General features: G+C 67.0%; 4 protein-coding genes across 4 annotated transcripts; 2 read left to right on the plus strand and 2 right to left on the minus strand.

The window, feature by feature from the left end:
• The first annotated feature begins 228 nt into the window (after positions 1-228).
• On the plus strand, positions 229-6,977 carry HOOK2 (hook microtubule tethering protein 2). Its single transcript, XM_075076077.1, is given in 22 exon segments — positions 229-279; positions 690-775; positions 916-988; positions 1,321-1,371; positions 1,483-1,615; positions 1,696-1,763; positions 2,048-2,110; positions 2,280-2,360; positions 2,573-2,730; positions 2,921-3,061; positions 3,221-3,275; positions 3,278-3,424; positions 3,744-3,854; positions 3,960-4,047; positions 4,305-4,374; positions 4,463-4,576; positions 4,656-4,721; positions 5,182-5,252; positions 5,466-5,569; positions 6,015-6,122; positions 6,211-6,282; positions 6,593-6,977. Coding segments are annotated over 22 exon segments (2,055 nt in total). The 3' UTR covers positions 6,737-6,977.
• Positions 6,978-6,981: 4 nt separating this feature from the next.
• BEST2 (bestrophin 2) lies at positions 6,982-11,633 on the minus strand. The gene is made up of 9 exons (XM_075076110.1): positions 10,473-11,633; positions 10,086-10,180; positions 9,409-9,642; positions 8,863-9,017; positions 8,713-8,790; positions 8,221-8,373; positions 8,053-8,133; positions 7,814-7,965; positions 6,982-7,383 (listed from the first exon to the last, which is right to left on the minus strand). Exons 1-9 carry the CDS (start codon positions 10,622-10,624, stop codon positions 7,065-7,067), a joined length of 1,419 nt encoding a protein of 472 aa, XP_074932211.1. The 5' UTR covers positions 10,625-11,633; the 3' UTR covers positions 6,982-7,064.
• A 284-nt stretch (positions 11,634-11,917) lies between these two features.
• Positions 11,918-14,464, minus strand: GET3 (guided entry of tail-anchored proteins factor 3, ATPase). The gene is made up of 7 exons (XM_075076135.1): positions 14,273-14,464; positions 13,731-13,878; positions 13,514-13,662; positions 13,275-13,425; positions 13,077-13,184; positions 12,572-12,769; positions 11,918-12,299 (listed from the first exon to the last, which is right to left on the minus strand). The coding sequence occupies exons 1-7, from the start codon at positions 14,446-14,448 to the stop codon at positions 12,168-12,170; spliced, it is 1,062 nt and encodes a 353-aa protein (XP_074932236.1). The 5' UTR covers positions 14,449-14,464; the 3' UTR covers positions 11,918-12,167.
• Positions 14,465-14,647: 183 nt separating this feature from the next.
• Positions 14,648-16,281, plus strand: TRIR (telomerase RNA component interacting RNase). The gene is made up of 3 exons (XM_075076139.1): positions 14,648-14,934; positions 15,684-15,761; positions 15,863-16,281. Exons 1-3 carry the CDS (start codon positions 14,695-14,697, stop codon positions 15,968-15,970), a joined length of 426 nt encoding a protein of 141 aa, XP_074932240.1. The 5' UTR covers positions 14,648-14,694; the 3' UTR covers positions 15,971-16,281.
• Positions 16,282-16,664: the final 383 nt, after the last annotated feature.

Raw genomic sequence — 16,664 nt, forward strand, 5'->3', positions numbered from 1 at the left:
CGCAGCCGCTCTGGGCGCGACTCTGTAGCGCGGGATGACCGGCTCCATATATGGCCGTGGGCGTGGCCGGAAGGGAGCTGGCCGACAGGTGCGGCCGCTCTGGGCGCGACTCTGTAGCGCGGGAGGACCTGTCCCGAGAGGGCGGCGGGGCGGGGCCGGAAGAGGGCGCGGCCGGCAGGTGTGGCCGCTCTGGGTGCTGTTCAGTGCCCCTGGCGGACCGGCCCCGAGATGGCGGCAATGGCGGAGGGGCGGGACGTGTGCGGGCCGCTGCTCACCTGGGTAAGGGGGGGCCGGGACGACCTTCCCGGGCCCGTGTGGCCCCCTCGGGGCCCTGTGGTTCCTTCTGGGCACCTGCCGGGCCCTTGTGACCCTCCAGCACCCAGTGACCCCTCCCCCGGGTGCCCTTTGCCCCCTAGCTAATGTCGGGGAGGGGATTAGCAGGGGGAGCACCCCACGGGGGGTCATTGCTACTCCCATACCTTGGGGGGACTTTGCTGAGCGTAAAAACAGGGTCCCTGCCCCTCCCCTCCACAGTGGTTAGTGGGGGATGTGCAGGTTTGGGGGCTCCCCTGTCTGCAGGGAGGGCCAGGACACGAGTTGTCTGTCCCTAGCCCTGAGGGGGTCCAGGCAGGCTGTTTTGGGGGCAGCCGTGCCCTGACACCACCACCCCCCCTTTGTGCCCCCCTCAGCTGCAGACCTTTGCCCCCCCCTCGCCCTGCGCCTCCCCACAGGACCTGGCCAGCGGGGTGGCCCTTGCCCATGTCCTGCACAGCATGTGAGTGTGGGGAGTGCTGCCCCCCACCTTGGGGACAACCCTAGGGCCCCCCATGGGGTCCAGGGCACCCCCTGGGTGGGGGTGGGGGCAGCCTGGGTGGAGGGGACCTGATTTTGGGGACTCCCCCTGTGTTCCCCCAGTGACGCCTCGTGGTTCAACGAGACATGGCTGGGCCGGATCCGGGACGACACTGAGGATAACTGGAGGCTGAAGGTGGGGGAGGGCATATATTGGGGTGGGGGCACACCACCCATGTGTGCTTTAGGGAGGGTGTTCTCAGCCTTAGATTTGCCCTGAGGGGTGAGGAGGGGGAGTGGAATATTTGGAGGTGTTGGTTTGAGGGGTGTCTGGGGGCAGCTGGTTTGGGGAGGCTTTTTCTAGGGGGAGGGTTGATTGGGAGAGCTGTTTTGGGGGGGCAGTTGGAGAGGGCCATGTTGGAGGACCTGAGGCAGGGCCACAGCAATGGTGGGGCATTTTGGGGTCCCCAACCGTTGGGAGGGCATTTTAGGGGTCCCACCAGGGGGTCCCACCTTTCCCCCCTACAGGTGAGCAACCTGCGGAAGGTTCTGCAGAGCATCCTGGAGTACTGGCAGGATGTGAGTGTGGGGGCCCATGGGCGGGGGCCTGGCATTTGGGCCCCCTGTTTTGGGGTAGGGGGGTACCCCGGAGGGAGGCTGACCCCTGGTCTCTGCTCCCGGATCCCACAGGTGCTGGGCCAGACAGTGGCGGAGCAGCACGTGCCCAATGTGGTGCTGGCGGCCCAGCAGGCCGACCCAGAGCAACTGGGCAAACTGGTGCGACTGGTGCTGGGGTGCGCTGTCAGCTGCGAGAGGCGGGAAGGTGGGTGCAGGGCTGGGGGGGTCCCCTCACTCCTGAAATGCCCCCTGAACCCCCTAACCCACCATGTTCCTCCTTTGTAGAACACATTCAGCGCATCATGACGCTGGAGGAGTCAGTGCAGCACGTGGTGATGATGGCCATCCAGGAGGTGGGGGCACCTTGGGGGTCCCCAGGGGGCTGTTGGGGGTCTCTGGGGGGTGTTGGGGCCCTGGGGGCATTGAGGGGGACAGGAGGGGATGGGGGTCTCTGTGGGATCGTCTCAGGGGAGTTTGGAGCATCCTGGAGCCTGAGAGTGAATGTGACCAGAGGGCTCTGCAGGAAGGTTTGGGGGGGGTGTGTGATTTTTGGGAAGCACCGTGGGTTATGGGGGGGCCCTGAAGAAACCCCCCCCCAATTACACTTTATAATGTTGTACTTTTTTCGTTTACACAGCTTTTGGATAAAGAACCATCGGAGACAATGGCAGTGGAGATGTACGGGAACTTCGACACGCAGGTGATGGGGCTGGGTGCAGGGTTGGGGGGGGCAAGGCCAGGGGCTACGGGGGGAGCGCTCTGGTGGGGTGCTCCAGGGGAGCCCCAAGGCTGGGGGGCAGGGTGGGGGCTGGGTGGGGGTGCCTGGGGGTGCGTGTTCCCCCGGCACTGATCCCCCTTTCCCCCTGCAGTCACGGCGCTATTACTTCCTGAGCGAGGAGCCCGAGGAGGCCGGGGGGCCGCAGCAGCGCTGCCTTGAGTTGGAGCAGCAGGTGGGGCCCAGACGCCTGGTTTCACAGTCCTATCCCTGCCAGTCTCTAGGGTTGGGGTGAGGGCACCCAAAGGGTCACACTGAGTGGGAGGGGTTCTTTGCTATCTTGTATAAGGGTTGGGTGGTGCACCCTGTCCCTGGGACCCCCCAGGGAGGGAAGCCCAGATGCTCGGGTCCCTTCCTGGACATTTGGGTCCTGCCGCCGCGGGGCAGGTGGCGGCGCTGCTGGAGGAGAAGGGCAGCCTGGCAGAGGAGAACCGTGTGCTGCGAGAGGAGAAGGCGCAGCTGGAGGCTGATGCTGCCGGTGCCTCTGCCAAGAAGCTGCTACTGCTGCAGACGCAGGTGGAGCAGCTGCAGGAGGAGAATTACCGGTAAGGCCCGGACACCTGGGTCCCCTGGGCAGGGAGGGGGGCCCAGCCTGGGTCCCTTTGGAGGGGTTACCCCAATCTCTGGGGTCTGGGTTTTCCCACCGAGAGAGCAAAATAGGGGTTGGAGGGGTGAGTAGCACTCTACACTCCTATGCCATGGGGGGTCCCCTGATGTTGGGGTCCCCTTGGGCAGGCTGGAGAGTGGGAAGGAGGAGCTGCGGGCGCGCTGCAGCCAGCTGGAGCGGGAGGCACGGGGACTGCAGGCGCGGGCAGAGGAGCTGAGCGGCCTGGCTGGGGAGGCCCGCGCCCTGCGCGATGAGATGGACGTGCTGAGGTGGGCCGGGGTCCCGTTGGTGGAGGGGGGGGGTGCCCAGACACCTGGGTCCCCTCAGGGTGTCCTTGGGCAGTTGGGGTGCCCCAGGGCATGGGGTACCCTGGCGCTCGGGGCACCCCTGGCGCAGGGAACACCAGCGGTCCCCCCCGATCCCGGCAGGGCGTCGTCGGCGCGCGCGGGGCGGCTGGAGGCGGCGGGTGGCGGCGTACCGGGGCCCGCGCGGCGGCGGCGGGTGACCTGCGGCGCTGGGTGCGGGCACTGGAGGAGCGCCATGCCACCCAGCTGCGGCGGGCGGCCGCGCTGCAGCAACAGCTGGGCCGGGCGCAGGCCGGCTGCGCACAGCTGGAGGCCGCCCGCAGGCAGGTGGGCGGAGCTATAGGCTGGTAGGCGGGGTTTGGGGGCGGGGCTGTGGCCAAGGGGCGGGACAATGTTGTCCTGGCCCAATGCCATATGGCTGGGGGGTGTGGCTTTGGCGTGGGGGCAGGGCTAGGCCTACAGGCTCCTCCCACAGGGAACTGGGTGGGGCAGCAGAGGCATGGCCTGCGTGGAGGTGGGTGTGGTCACCGAGGGGGTGTGGCCACCTGTGGCAGCTGCAGAGGTGTGAAGGTGTGGGGGGGCGGGGCTGTAGCCAGTGGGTGGAGCTGTGGCCCGAGGGGGTGTGGTCAGCTGTGGCCCCACCCAGGTGGAGGAGCTGAGTGGGCAGCAGGCGGCGGCAGAGCTGCGGGCAGAGAAATGGCAGGTGGAGTTCAGGAACCTGCAGGAGAGGTTTGAGGCGCTGAACAAGGAGAAGGAGGCGAGTGTCTGTCGTCCCCCCCCCCCACCCGGGCGCCTGGGTCGTCCGTCCCCCCCCCCCCCGGGCGCCTGGGTCCCCCCTACTGACCTCCCCTGGGCCCTGCAGCGGCTGCTGGAGGAGCGGGATGCCCTACGTGAGGCCAATGAGGAGTTGCGCTGCACTCAGGTGCAGCAGAGCTGCCTGCGTCAGGCAGGTGGGTGGGGGACCCCGTGGGGGGAGACACGGGCCCTGGGCAGGGGGAAGGTGACAGACTCCATGTCGGGGGGAGGGACCCTGCTGAGCTCAACCTTCATACGAGACACCAGAGAATCCCTCCCTTGGGGCAAGGGTTTTGGCCTTGGCGGTTAACCCTGGGAGGAACCAGGGTTTGGGGGAGCACACAGTGCTGTCCCGGGGGTGCAGTTTGGGGGTGTCATCTCCTGTCCCCACATCAGCCATCTCCTTCCCCAGATGCGGTGCTGGAAGAGGGCATGGCCCCCGCAGGAAACCTGGCGGCTGAAATCCTCCCTGCGGAGCTGAGGTGGGTGCAGAGGCAGAGGGGTGGGTCCCCGACCCTGGGGGCCCCCCCCCCCCGCCCCAGACCCCCTGACCCTGCCACTGGCCCCCAGGGAGACGGTGGCGCAGCTGCAGCAGGAGAACCGACGGCTGCAGGCGCAGGAGGCGACGCTGCGGCTCCAGCGGGACCGGCTCCAGCAGCGGCTGCGTGATGCTGACCAGCAGAGGTGGGGGCCGGGGAGGGTGTGACACGTTGTCCTAAATGTGTCCCCTCCCCCCGCATCCCTAACACCCCCCCACCCGCAGGCTGGGGGCCACAGGGGCGTCAGAGCTGGCGATGGCCCTGGAAGATCAGGGGGACCCCCTGAGGAGGTGAGCGGGTGGGGGCTCTCCTGAGGGTTTAGGGGGCTTAGTGGGTGGGGAAATATTGTTATTTGCTGGGGGGGGTCCCCAGTGTTCTTGTGGGGTCCCCATTTTCTTGGGAGGGTCCTGATGTTCTGGGGAAGAGGTGGTATTTTGGGGGGGTTCCCACATTTGGGGCAAGTGAGGTTTGGACTTTGGGGGGCGCAGGGCCTGCATCCTCTCAGGTTTCAAAGGAGGATGCTGGGGTTTGGGGGGGGGGCAGGGGTTCCTCAGGACCCCCAGGCTTTTGGGGGGTGCCACGGCCCCCCCTCACGCCTTGTTCCCCCCCACAGTTGTTGCTGCTGGAGACCCTGGAAGACCTGTGAGTGCAGGGGGAAGGGAGGGATCCAGCCTGGGCACCCAGGCACGGTGGGGGGATGGGGCACCCTGTCCCCAGGTCCCCAACCTGTGCCCCCACCACGACCCCCAGGGAAGAGCTGCCCGAGGCAGGGGCTTCGCTGCAAGTGGAGGAGGAGCTGGAGCCACGCATGGACAGCAGCGGTATGGCGGGGTCCCTGGGGGGGTCACAGTGTTGGGGTGTGCGCGGGGAAGGGACAGGGGCTGAGCTGTGCCTCGGTTTCCCCCAGGAAGGCTTTAGGTCCAGGGGGAGGGAGTAGGTGTGGGGCCACTCAGGAAAGGGGCCGGTTGGGGGGTCTTCCCCCCCCGAGCCCCATTTTGTGTCCACCCCTGATCCCCCATTTTCTGCCCCCCCAGGGTCACGGCACGTGGAGGAGCTGCAGCGCAGCCTGCGCCAGAGGGAGGAGGCCCTGCACATCCTGGAGCAGCGCTGCCGCCGGCATGCCGGGGAGGCCCACATGGTGTGGGGCTGGGGACCCACCCTGGCCTGAACTGGGGGCATTGGGGGGGCTCAGTGACCCCAGTGGTCTGGGGTTGAGAGGCCTTGGGGACCCTTGGGGCAGTTCTGGGACCTACCAAGAATATCCTACCTATACCGGGGGGGGCTCTGAGACCCCCCTGCAAGGGTCTCTTAGGTCTGTGGGGGGCTCTGGGACCCCTAGTGATGCCCAGGGTTTGGGGGGGGGGGGGGGCGTCAGGGACCCTCCTCAGGGCATTTTTGGGTGCATGGGGGGAGCTGGGACCCCTTTGGGGGGATCTCGGGGGGGGGGCCCTCAGGGCTTTTCTTGGCTGGGGAGGACTGTTTGGCGGTGCAGAGGGTCTTCGGGGGGAGGGGGGGAACACACAGAACCCTGGGGGGGCTGCTCTGTGTTTGAGTTCGGGGGTCCCACACTGTCACCCCCCTAGGTGATGCAGGCGCTGGAGCCGAAGCCCCCAGGCCCCGGCGTGGCTCCCGCCCTCCATGCCCTCCGGAACCAGCTGCAGGAGAAGGACACCCTGATCAAGCACCTGGAGGTGAGGGAGGGCTGGGGCAGGGGGGGGCTGGGGGTGATCCCAGGGGTCCCCAGCTCTGGCTCAACCCCCCTCCCCCGGCCCCCCCCAGAACGACTACGAGCGGAGCCGGGCGCAGCGGGAGCGGGAGGAGCGGCTGCTCGTCACTGCCTGGTACAACATGGTGAGACGTTGAGGGTTCTGGGGGGACAACTGCTTCGGGGGGGGCACGGATATCCCCCCGGGCAAAGTCTTCGTGGTGGGGGCACAGATGATCTTGCGGGGGTCATGGGTACCTCTTGGGGAGGCTGGTAGCCCATGGAGGGCATCTGCGGGGGGGGGCGGGGGCTGTAAAAGGCGGGGGGATTTGGTACGGTAGATGCGTCCAGCTGGGGCCATCAGGGACGTGGCGCAGGGGGTCCCTATGCGCCCCCCCCAGACACTGTGGGTTTGGTGGGGTCCAACACTCAACCCATGCCCCGTCCCCCCCCCAGGGCCTGGCGATCCAGCAGCAGGCGAGCGAGGGGGGCGGGCTGCGGGGGCCCCTTGGCGGGGCTCAGTCCTTCCTGGCGCAGCAGCGCTTGGCCACAGTCGCCCGCCGCACCCGGCCCCCCCACGGCCGGCCCCCCAACCGCTGAGCAGGGGCCTGGGGGTGCCTCCCCAGCCACTGACCTGGGGGGGCCCCCCCTTCTTTGGGCTGGTCCCATTTTAGACACTACCGTGTTGCCCCTCTGCTCTCTTGGAGGGAGGGGGCGAATGCTGTACCCCTCTTCGCAGGGGCTTTTAGCACTTCTATTTTTGTACCCCTTTTCTGCAGGGTGGGGGGTCCTGTCCCCTCCCCTGCTGCCCCAAATCCTTTCAATAAAGCCACAGGTCTCAGGGGTGGGGGTTTATTCCCGGTGGGGATTCTCATGGGGCTTGTACAGGGCTGAGCCAGTGGGGAGGTGTGTTCTGGGGTTGCCCCCTTTAAACCATGTCATCGATGCTGGGGTGCAGGAGCCAGTGATCATGGGGGCTGCTGCCCCCCCTCGGGGCATCCCCCAGGAGGATGGCTGTGTCCCCCCCCAGGCTGTCCCCATCCCCCGGGGTGGCAGGTGTTGGAGGGGCCCCTGGGGGGGGCTCAGGGCTGAGCCCCCTCTCAGAGCCAGCACTGTTCTTACGGTGCAGTAGGGAGAAGCGTCGGGTGAAGGTGCTGGGGGGGGGCCGGGGGGGGGGCTCGAGGGTGTCCCCAAGGGTCTCCCCAATGTCCTCTAGTGGCTGGAATTGCATCTCCTCCTTGGCCAGCCTGCAAGACACCAGGGTCACCCCAATCCCCGCCCAGACATTGGGGTCACCCTAATCCCCCTCCCAGGCACCTGGGGTCACCCCCAACACCCCCCCCCCCCCCATGTTAGGGACACCCCCAGCCTTCTCCCCAGAGCCCTGGGCTGGCTTCAGGGGATGCCCTAGACTAAGCCATGGGGTCCCTGGGCAGGTTTTGCCTTGGGTGGGATCTCTAGGCAGTTTGGGGGGTGCTGGGGTGGTCTTGAGTGGCTGGGGGGCAGTTTGGGGGTTTCTGGGTTTGGTGGGACCCCCTAGGGCAGTCTGGGATTTGGGGGAACCCTAGGACATTGTTTTGGCTCCCATGGGACCCTCCTGGTGGGGTTGGGGGGACTGTAGGATCTGAGGCGGGGGGGTGTCCCGGGGTGGGGGCTGGGGGTCCCGTCCCCACTCACGCCACATCGAATGCGGAGCCGCGGAAGGCGGGCTGGCGCAGCGGGGCAGCCGCGGCTGTGTAGGGTGCCTGGGGGCTGACGGCGTCCCAGTACCGGTCCCGCTCCAGCGTCGGCACCTCCCCGTACAGCTCGTCCACCGCCAGCATTGACACCTGTGGACCAGAGGCCTGGGTCTCCTCCCCAACGCCTGGGTCCCCCCGCCACCCCCCAGGGGCCCCCTGGGAGCGGGGTGGGGGTACCTGGAAGTTGCGGTCGATGAGTGTGTTGGTCTCGAAGTCGTCGTCATCCTCCCCGAAGGGGTTGATGAGCTGCTCAGCCACCTACGGTGAGGCCACCGTGTCCCCGGGGCTGCCGTGTGTCCCCATCGTTCCCCCGCCATCCCCCCCGCCCCCGTCCTCCCGACCCACCTTGAGCCACCCCACGTAGAAGAAGAACTGAAGGAGGGTGAAGACGGGGACCCCCAGGTCCAGCTCGTGCCCCGCGTAGCCCTGGGCTGGGTCCAGGAACTGCCGCCCGATCAGGCAGGTAACAAAGAAGGTGTAGACGGCGATGGTCACCACCTGCAATGGGGGAATGGTCACCCACACGGGTCGTCCCCCACCATGTCCCTCCATCCCTGTCAGTGCACCTGAATGTCCTTCCATCCTCATCTGTGTTCCCCTGTGTCCCTCCAGGGCCCCCCACCATGTCCCTTCATCTCCCCCTTCCCCCATCCTTGGCCCCATCCTGCCGCATCTCCATGTCCCCTCGTGTCCCTCCATCCCTCTCTGGTCCTCTCTGTGTCCCCGTCCCTGTGTCCCCTCATGTTCCCTCATGTCCCTCCCTATCCGGCCCCCCCTGCCCCCCTCAGTGTTCCTGTTCCTGCCACCCCTCTGCTTCCCAGTGTTCCCAGTGCCCACCTGGGTGTACACCAGTGGGACGCTGATCCAGTCGTAGTGGAAGAGGAGGCTGCAGTGCCCCCGAAAGCGGTTCAGCTCCTGGGGTGTAGGCACAGGAGGTTTAGGGGGGCTCAGGGAGGGTCCAGGGGCAGTGAGGGGGTTTGGGGGTACCTCCATGAGGAGCTTGAGGGCGCAGTCGTCACGCACGCGCCCCTCCCGCCGCGCCTGCCCCGCCAGCGCCCCGAACCAGGCGCAGGGCACCCAGAACTTGTTGTAGGGTGAGCGCAGCCCCTCCAGCCGCCGCCGCTCCTCCCGTGTCAGGAACCCTGCGGGCCGGCATCACCATCAACCCTCTGTGACATCACCCACCAGCCCCTGCCCCCGCCCATGACATCACCCACTGCCCAGCAGCGCTGACACCCAGTGACCTCAGGGTGCCCTGTTGACGTCACAGCACAGAGATTAGGGGAACCTGAGGCCAAGTCCTGTGACGTCCCCACGATGGCATCTCTGCCCCAGCGATGACATCACCACCCCCACAGAGACACCGCTACCATGACGCCGTTCCCAACCCCAGCATCATGCCGCATGGTGACATCACTGATGCCATCCCCAGGGGCTCCTCGCCACCCTCCTGCTGGTCCCACCAGCCCGTTGCTGCCCCTGTGCCGACATCACCCCCTCCAATGAGGTCACGGCAGGGTGGCGGGGACGCACCAGCCTCAACGAGGTGGTCGGTGGTGGGGAAGCGTTTGTAGACGGCGGTGCTGACGGCGCGCAGCACCAGCAGCGCGGCCAGGCTGCCGTAGCGCATCAGGGTGCGGCGCAGGATGCGGCCCCGCGCGTCGGCCCCGTGGACGTTGCCCGCCACAGCCACCATCAGCCCGTCCGGCGCCGGGACGCTGCGGAACTGCCCCCACCAGCGCTCCAGCACCAGCGCCACGTAGAAACCTGTGGGACTGGGATGACGTGGGGGTGGGGAGCTGGGGTACTGGGGACGGTGGGAGCACTGGGAAGAGATGCTGGGGGAAGCTGGCGACACTGGGAACCCTGGAAGGGGGCATGGCACTGGGGACTGGGAGCACTGGAAGGAGGCGCTGGGGACGGTGGGAGCACTGGGAAGGGGTGCTGGGGGAAGCTGGCGACACTGGGAACCCTGGAAGGGGGCATGGCACTGGGGACTGGGAGCACTGGAAGGAGGCGCTGGGGACGGTGGGAGAAAGCACAGGGTGGAGCTGGGGATGCTGGGAGGGAGACTGGGGGTTCTCGCTGAGGACGGAGGATATGGCGATGAGGACGGAGGACATGGGGATGAGTTTGGTGGGTCTGGGGAGGCTCTGGGGGGTCCTGGGGGAGGAGGGGGGTCTGGGGGTCCCGGGGGCCAGGGCTCTCACCGAGGACGAAGGAAATGGGGATCAGGTTGGCTGACTTGTCGCAGTAGAGCACGAGCTTCTCAAAGAGCCGCTTCTGCGCCTCTGACAGCAGGAACCTGGGGGGGGACACGAGGTGAGGGGGGGGTCACACTCCCAGCCCCTCCCTCTGTCTGTGTGTCCCCCCCGTGCCTCCGTACAAGGTACCATGTCTCCATGCACCCTGTGTGTCCCCATTCCCGTGAACCCCCTGCACCTTGTGTGTCCCCCCCATGCGTCCCCATGCACCCTGTGTCTCTGTATATCCCCATTCCTACGCACCCCCTGCGCCCCCACATGTCCCCATGCACACTGTGTTCCCCCCACCATGTCCCTGTGCCCCCTGATTTGTGTCGTTTCCCCCCACTGCACCGGTAGGCCAGGCTGAGCCCCAGGTAGGCGGCGAGGAAGAGGAGCAGCTCCCGGTAGAGCAGCTTGTAGATGCTCCCGCGCCAGAGCAGGAGGAGCTGCGAGAAGCCCCCGAAGCGAGCGGTGGCCACCCGTGAGGTGTATGTCACTGTCATCGTGGCCGCGGGGACACCCAGGCAGCGCCCTGGGAACAGCAAAACCCTGGGGACAGTGAAACAGGACCCTGGGGACACCCAGCCCCTGGGAGGGGGGAGATGACACCTGGGGGTGGGTCACTGGACCAATACCCAGGGGGGCACCCATACCCTGGGGACACCTGGCACAGGCTGGGGACTCCTGAGGCAGAAAAACAGGACACTGGGGACACCCAAATTCTGGGGACAGGAAAACAGGACACTGGGGACACCCAGATTCTGGGGACCTCCCTGGGGACAGCAAAATGGGACCCTAGTGACACCTAAATTCTGGGGACACCCAGCACAGCCTGGGGAACCCCTGAGGACAGCAAAACAGGACTCCGGAGACACCAAAACCTCAAGGTCACAGAATTGATACCCTGGGGACACCCAACATGGCCTGGGTACCCTGGGGGACGCTGCGCCCTGGGGATACCCCCACCCTGGGGACAAGTCACAGGGCACCAACAACCCCCCAGGCTGGGCAGAGACCCTCCCAAGACCCCCCCATAATCCCCTCCTCTCACCTGTGGGAGACCTGAGCGTGGGCCAGCCACTGCCAGTCTGGAGCCACCGTCCCCATCCCGGGGCCTTAAATACCATCCTAGGACTGGCCCTGCCCCAGGGTTGGGGGGGGGGGCGGAACACACACACGCCTGGGTCCCCTGGGGGAGTTGGAGGCCAGATGCCTGGGTCCTTCCCCCATAGCCCCCAGGGGAGTGGCTGCTCCAGTCTGGCAGGTCCTGAGCCCACCGCCCTCCCCTGGGGGGAAATTGAGGCAAGGTTAGGGCTGTGGGGTTTTGGGGGGTGTTGGTGGCCCGGATGCCTGGGTCCCCCTGGGCTGGCCTGGCTCCGGCCCCACGGCCTCGTGCCAGCAGCGGGGTCGCGGGGACAGATCGCAGCAGGATGCGGGACACGGGGCTGGGCCCGTGCAGAGTCGGGGGGGGGGCCACTGCCAAACGGCCCCCCCAAAATGCCAGAGCCCAGCTCCTGCAGCCTCATCACCCCGCCCTCCCCAGGACCCCCCCAGACCTCGGCGTCTGGGCGCCCCCCTCCCTGTGCCCCGTTAATCTGCCCTGAGCGCTAATGAGGGTCCCCGCATCCTGCTGGGCCCCGTGCCAGCCGGCGCTGACGTCACCCCCCTGGTGCCAGGCCGAGCCCTACGGCCCCCCAGGGGACCCAGGTGTCCAGGCCCCCTTTCCCCCCCACCCGCCACGTGCCGCGCAGCGAACCCAGGCATCTGGGCCCCCCAAAACACCCAAGAGCCGCCTCTCCACTTTCCAAATTTATTATTTACACAAGGTCCCCCGGGGGGGGCCCCCGTCTCTGTTCCCCCAGCCTGGGGGGGGGACGGGGAGTAAGGAAGAAAAGAGCAGCCCTGGGGGGGGGCCATGGTGCTGGTTGGCAACAGCCTGGAGGTGGGGGCTGCGTTGGGGGGTGGGTGGGCAGAACCGTCCTGACCCTCCCAGAGCGGGGGGAATAAATATTGTCTGCCCCCGCCCCGGGGGGGCATGTGGGGTGGCTATTTGGGGCTGGGGGGCTGGTAGGGGTCCAGCAGGAGGGAGGAGAAGGTGTTCACTTTGTCGGCCCCCCGCACCTCATGGGGCAGCAGCGGCAGCTTCACGATGTGGAAATCCTCATACAGGTCCTCCATCTGCAGGGAGAACAGGGTGGGGGGCAGGGACCCAGGCATCTGGGCCCCCCGACCCCCATGGCACCCCCTCACGGCCTCAGGAAGTGTCCCAGGCAGCCGGAATCCCCAAATTCAACCCACCAAGACACCCTGCGCTCCCAGAGCCAAGCAGAGTCCCAAGTGTCTGGGCTCCCCCAATGCTAATGTTCCCCCTGACACCCTCCCAGGCTCCCCAAATTCAGCCCCCCCCAGATGCCAGCACCGTGCCAACAACCCTTGCATCCGGGCAGTACCTGGTCAAGGTACTTGGCCTGGATCTTGTGCCGGGCCTCGCACATCTTGCAGGGCCGCTGGGGGTCGGGGAAGACGAGCTGGTTCACCACGATGTTGTGGGTGTCGATGCGACATTTTGCCAGCTCCTGGATCAGCCGCTCAGTCTCATAGAGCGAGAGAAACTCGGCGATGCACACGCAGATGAACGTCGTCTGCTCCTGCCGCCCCCAGCCCCCACACTGCACTCAGCGTGATGTGGCAACTCCACACTCAGCGTGAAGGTGACACCACGCTGAGTGTGACACTGCGCTCATCCCTTCTGTGGACCCAGCTGTCCCGCACAGAGGCCGCAGAGGTGTCCCTTCCCAGCCCCGCGGCAGAGGATTCCCCACAGGAATGCACACAGACCGGCTTGGCCACGTCCCTGTCCCCCTCCCAGTGTTCCACTCCCCTCCTTGGCATCTCTGTCCCTCTCCCTGCATCCCCATGCCCTCAGAGGAATCCCCGCCCTGCTGGTGGCCTTACCGGGTCCTTGAACTGCTCGCTGACGGAGCGGATGACGGGCAGCGTCTCCTCCAGCTTGGAGGCCAGCTGGTCGGCATTCATGTCGCCCAGCCCCAACATGTTGCACATCTGGGGGAGGCGGCGGTGAGATCCACACCCCCAAGGCCATACGCACTGTCCCCCCTGCGAGGGTCCCATCCCTGCAGCCCTTGTCCTCACCTGGGAGATGAAAGGGCTGATCTGGTTCTTGATCTGCATGAGGCGGCCCAGGCCCCGCTCCACGATGGTGGGAAAATTGAGCAGCCGCAGTGTGTGGCCGGTGGGCGCCGTGTCGAAGACCACCACCGAGAAATTCATGCCCTTTACCAGCCTGCAAGGGCAGTGACGGGGGGTCAGCAGAGCCACAACCCTATGGCTCAGCCCCCAACAGACCCCCCGGCCCCTATGGCCCCGCTCACCTCATCACCTCAGCATAGCTCATGGCCTCATCAATGCCGGGGAAGGCGCTCATGGCCTCCTGCATCATCTTCTTGCCCATGCTCAGCATGTTGTCCTCCTCAAAGAACTCATCGGGCAGTTCCGCCACCCCCAGGCTGGGGTCGATCTCCTGCCGGGGTTTGGAGGGTGAGAGGGGCCATGGCGGGGGCTGCGCGCCCCAGTCCATCCCAGACTCACCATGGCAAAGAGGTTGTCATAGCCCTTGACTTTGGTAGGGACCTTGGAGAACTTCTGGTCAAAAGCATCGGAGATGTTGTGCGCGGGGTCGGTGGAGATGATGAGGACACTCTCCCGCACCTTCGAGAGCTGCACGGCCAGGCTGCAGCTGGGGGGACAGCAGTGACGGCGGGGGAGCTGCTGCCGGCGGGAGTCCCGGTGGCCTCCTTGCAGGGCGAGCTGCCCGCCACGGTCCCTCGTGTGGGGGCGGCCCCACGGCAGGGCTGGTGCTGCCTTCTCCCCGAGGGGATCCAGCCCCCACCCTTCACGCTGAGGGTCTCTAGCCCAATTCCCCCCCGGGGTGGTCCGGTTGGGTGTCCCCCCCCACTAGGTGGTCTGGTCCGGTTCCCCCGCTGGTGGTACGGTCCAGTCCCCCCACCTCAGGGCGGTCTGGCCCAGTGTCTCCCCCAGAGGCCCGATCCCTACCGGGGGCCCGATCCCTACCGGGGACCCGATCTCCCCCGGGGGCCCGATCCCCCCGGGCCGGCCCGACCCCGCCGCACCTGCAGGTGGTTTTGCCCACACCGCCTTTCCCGCCCACGAAGATCCACTTGAGGCTCCGCTGCTCGATGATGTTCGCCAGCGTCGGCTCCAGCGGCTCCACGTCGGGCGCGTCCTCGAACTCCTCCGCCTCCGGCCCCCACCCGCCCGCCGCCGCCGCCGCCGCCGCCGCCGCCATCTTCCCCCGCGCCGCCGCGCCGGCGGCCCGCCCGCGCCCTCATTCGCCATCGCCCAGCCGCCTTGTCCCGCCCCCCGTCGTCGATTGGTCTTTGCGTCTGGCGATCCAGCGGGGGGCGGGACAGGGCAGTGAGCGCCCCAGACGTTGCCCGGCAACACCGCCCTGACGGGCCGTCGCGCAGACGTCATCTGCCTGCGCCGCGCGCTTCCCGGCGTCCCCCGCGGCGCGGCGTTCGCGGCGGACAAGATGGAGGCGCACGGCGAGGAGGGGGAGGCCCCGTCGCCGCCGCCCGGGCCCGGCGGCGGCGTGAACGTCTTCGCCAACGACGGGAGCTTCCTGGAGCTCTTCAAGCGGAAGATGGAGGCGGAGCAGCAGCGGGAGCGCGAGGCGGCGGCTGCTGCGGCGGCCGCGGAGTCTCCCGGCGGCGCCGGGCCCGGCCCGCACCGGTCTGACGGCTCGAAGAGGAGCGGCGGCGCCCTCAGCTTCGTAAGGACGCGGGGCCCGCGGCCTCCTCCCGCTCCCGCCGACCCCGCCGCTGCCTAGCCTACCCGCTCGGCGGAGGGTTCGCGGGGGTAACGGTGCTCTCGGGCTGGCGCCGGGGGGTGGTGGCGGCGGGCGTTCCTCCTGGCAGCGGCTGCCCGCGGCGGGAGATCTTTCCCGTGCGAGACGGTTCCCCAGACGCGAGTGCAGGCCCCGGTTTTGCCGGCGTTGCGTCCCGGGACGCGGTTTCCGCACCTGGGGCTCTCGGCGGGGCTGTTGGCACGGGGGTCCTGGAGCTGTTTGGGCACCTGTGATCGTCAAGTGGGGGGCATGTTGCAGGGGGGCTGCGCTGCTGCTATGTGGACGTTCCAGGGGGTACCTCCGGGCTGTTCGGGGTTTCCTGCCTGCTCCTTGCCATACTGCTTGGTTTTTTTTTTTTGTTTTTTTTTTTTTGCCTCTGGTTAAACTGTATCAAACAGCACCAAAATTCTCCGTTCCTGTGGAACGGGGGCAGCAGCAGCTGTTCTGGCATCACTGTCCCCTGGGGGATGTCACCCCCACCTCGGGGACACCAGTGGCCACCGGCCCCCTCACCCCAGGCAGGAGCGGGGTCCCCACGGTGCTGACTGCCACAGACAGATGGATGGACGGCCACTGGCTGGGGGTCTGACAGACGTCCCTCCTGTTCCGTTGTGCAGGGGACGGCGCTGTCCCCGCGGCATGCGTAACGGTGGCAGTTCTGTCCCTTCCCCCAGGTGGGCAGGCGGCGAGGGGGGAACAAGCTGGCCCTGAAGACGGGAGTGGTGGCCAAGAAGCAAAAAACGGATGAGGAGGTGGGTGTTCCTGGACCCCTGACCCCTCCCGGGGTGGGGACACAGTGCTGCCAGGGAGGACGGCGTGCTCACTGATCTCTTTTCCCCTCATTTTCTTACAGGTGTTGACGAGTAAAGGCGACGCTTGGGCCAAGTACATGGCGGAGGTGAAAAAGTACAAGGCGCACCAGTGCAGCGATGATGACAAAACCCGGCCCCTGGTGAAATAATGCCCGCGTCCGGACTCGCCCCTGTATATACTTATTTAAGGGCGGGGGAGGTGCCGGCCCTGCCCCTTTTATATGTATAAATACCGATTGCGTGCCCGGGGCCGCTGCTCCCGTCCCGCCGGCAACCAGGACTTGACACTGGCCGGCAAACTGCTGCCGCTTCCGCCGCCTGCCAGGACCCACCGCCGCTCCTCCTCTGGCCTGGCCCCCGGGGGGTGGTGGTTTTGGGGTAAAAAGTGGAGAAACGGGGAGGGGAAAGGCAGGAGCAGAGGGGCCGCTGTCGCAGCATTAAAGACCTCGGAGATTTCGGAGCTGCTGAGCAACTTGTCAGTGTTTTTGGGGAGGGGGCTGCCCCCACCCCTGCTGTTACCCTGGTTTCATGGGTTTGGGGGTCTCCAGGTGTTTGGGAGTGAGAGGCTGAGACCCCCGGCGTCACTGGTGTGATGGGGTGACATAACGAGCCCCATGCTGTCACCCCCTGGGGTGTGCAGCTCCCCCGGCCACGACACTGACTGTCTCTGAGTCTTCCACCCTTTAACCCTTTATTTATTGCTCCAATCAGCGCCAAACTTCCACCATTTTTGGCATTTCCCCCCCAGTAAAGCTGGGGCGGGAGGTGGCTGTGCCTCTGGGGTGGGGGGCCTGCAGCCTGCAACCCCCAGGAGGCTGGGGTGCAGGCAGGGTTGGGCCCTTC

This window comes from Phalacrocorax aristotelis, chromosome 28 (assembly GCF_949628215.1).
Source record: "Phalacrocorax aristotelis chromosome 28, bGulAri2.1, whole genome shotgun sequence".
Lineage (NCBI taxonomy): Eukaryota > Metazoa > Chordata > Aves > Suliformes > Phalacrocoracidae > Phalacrocorax > Phalacrocorax aristotelis.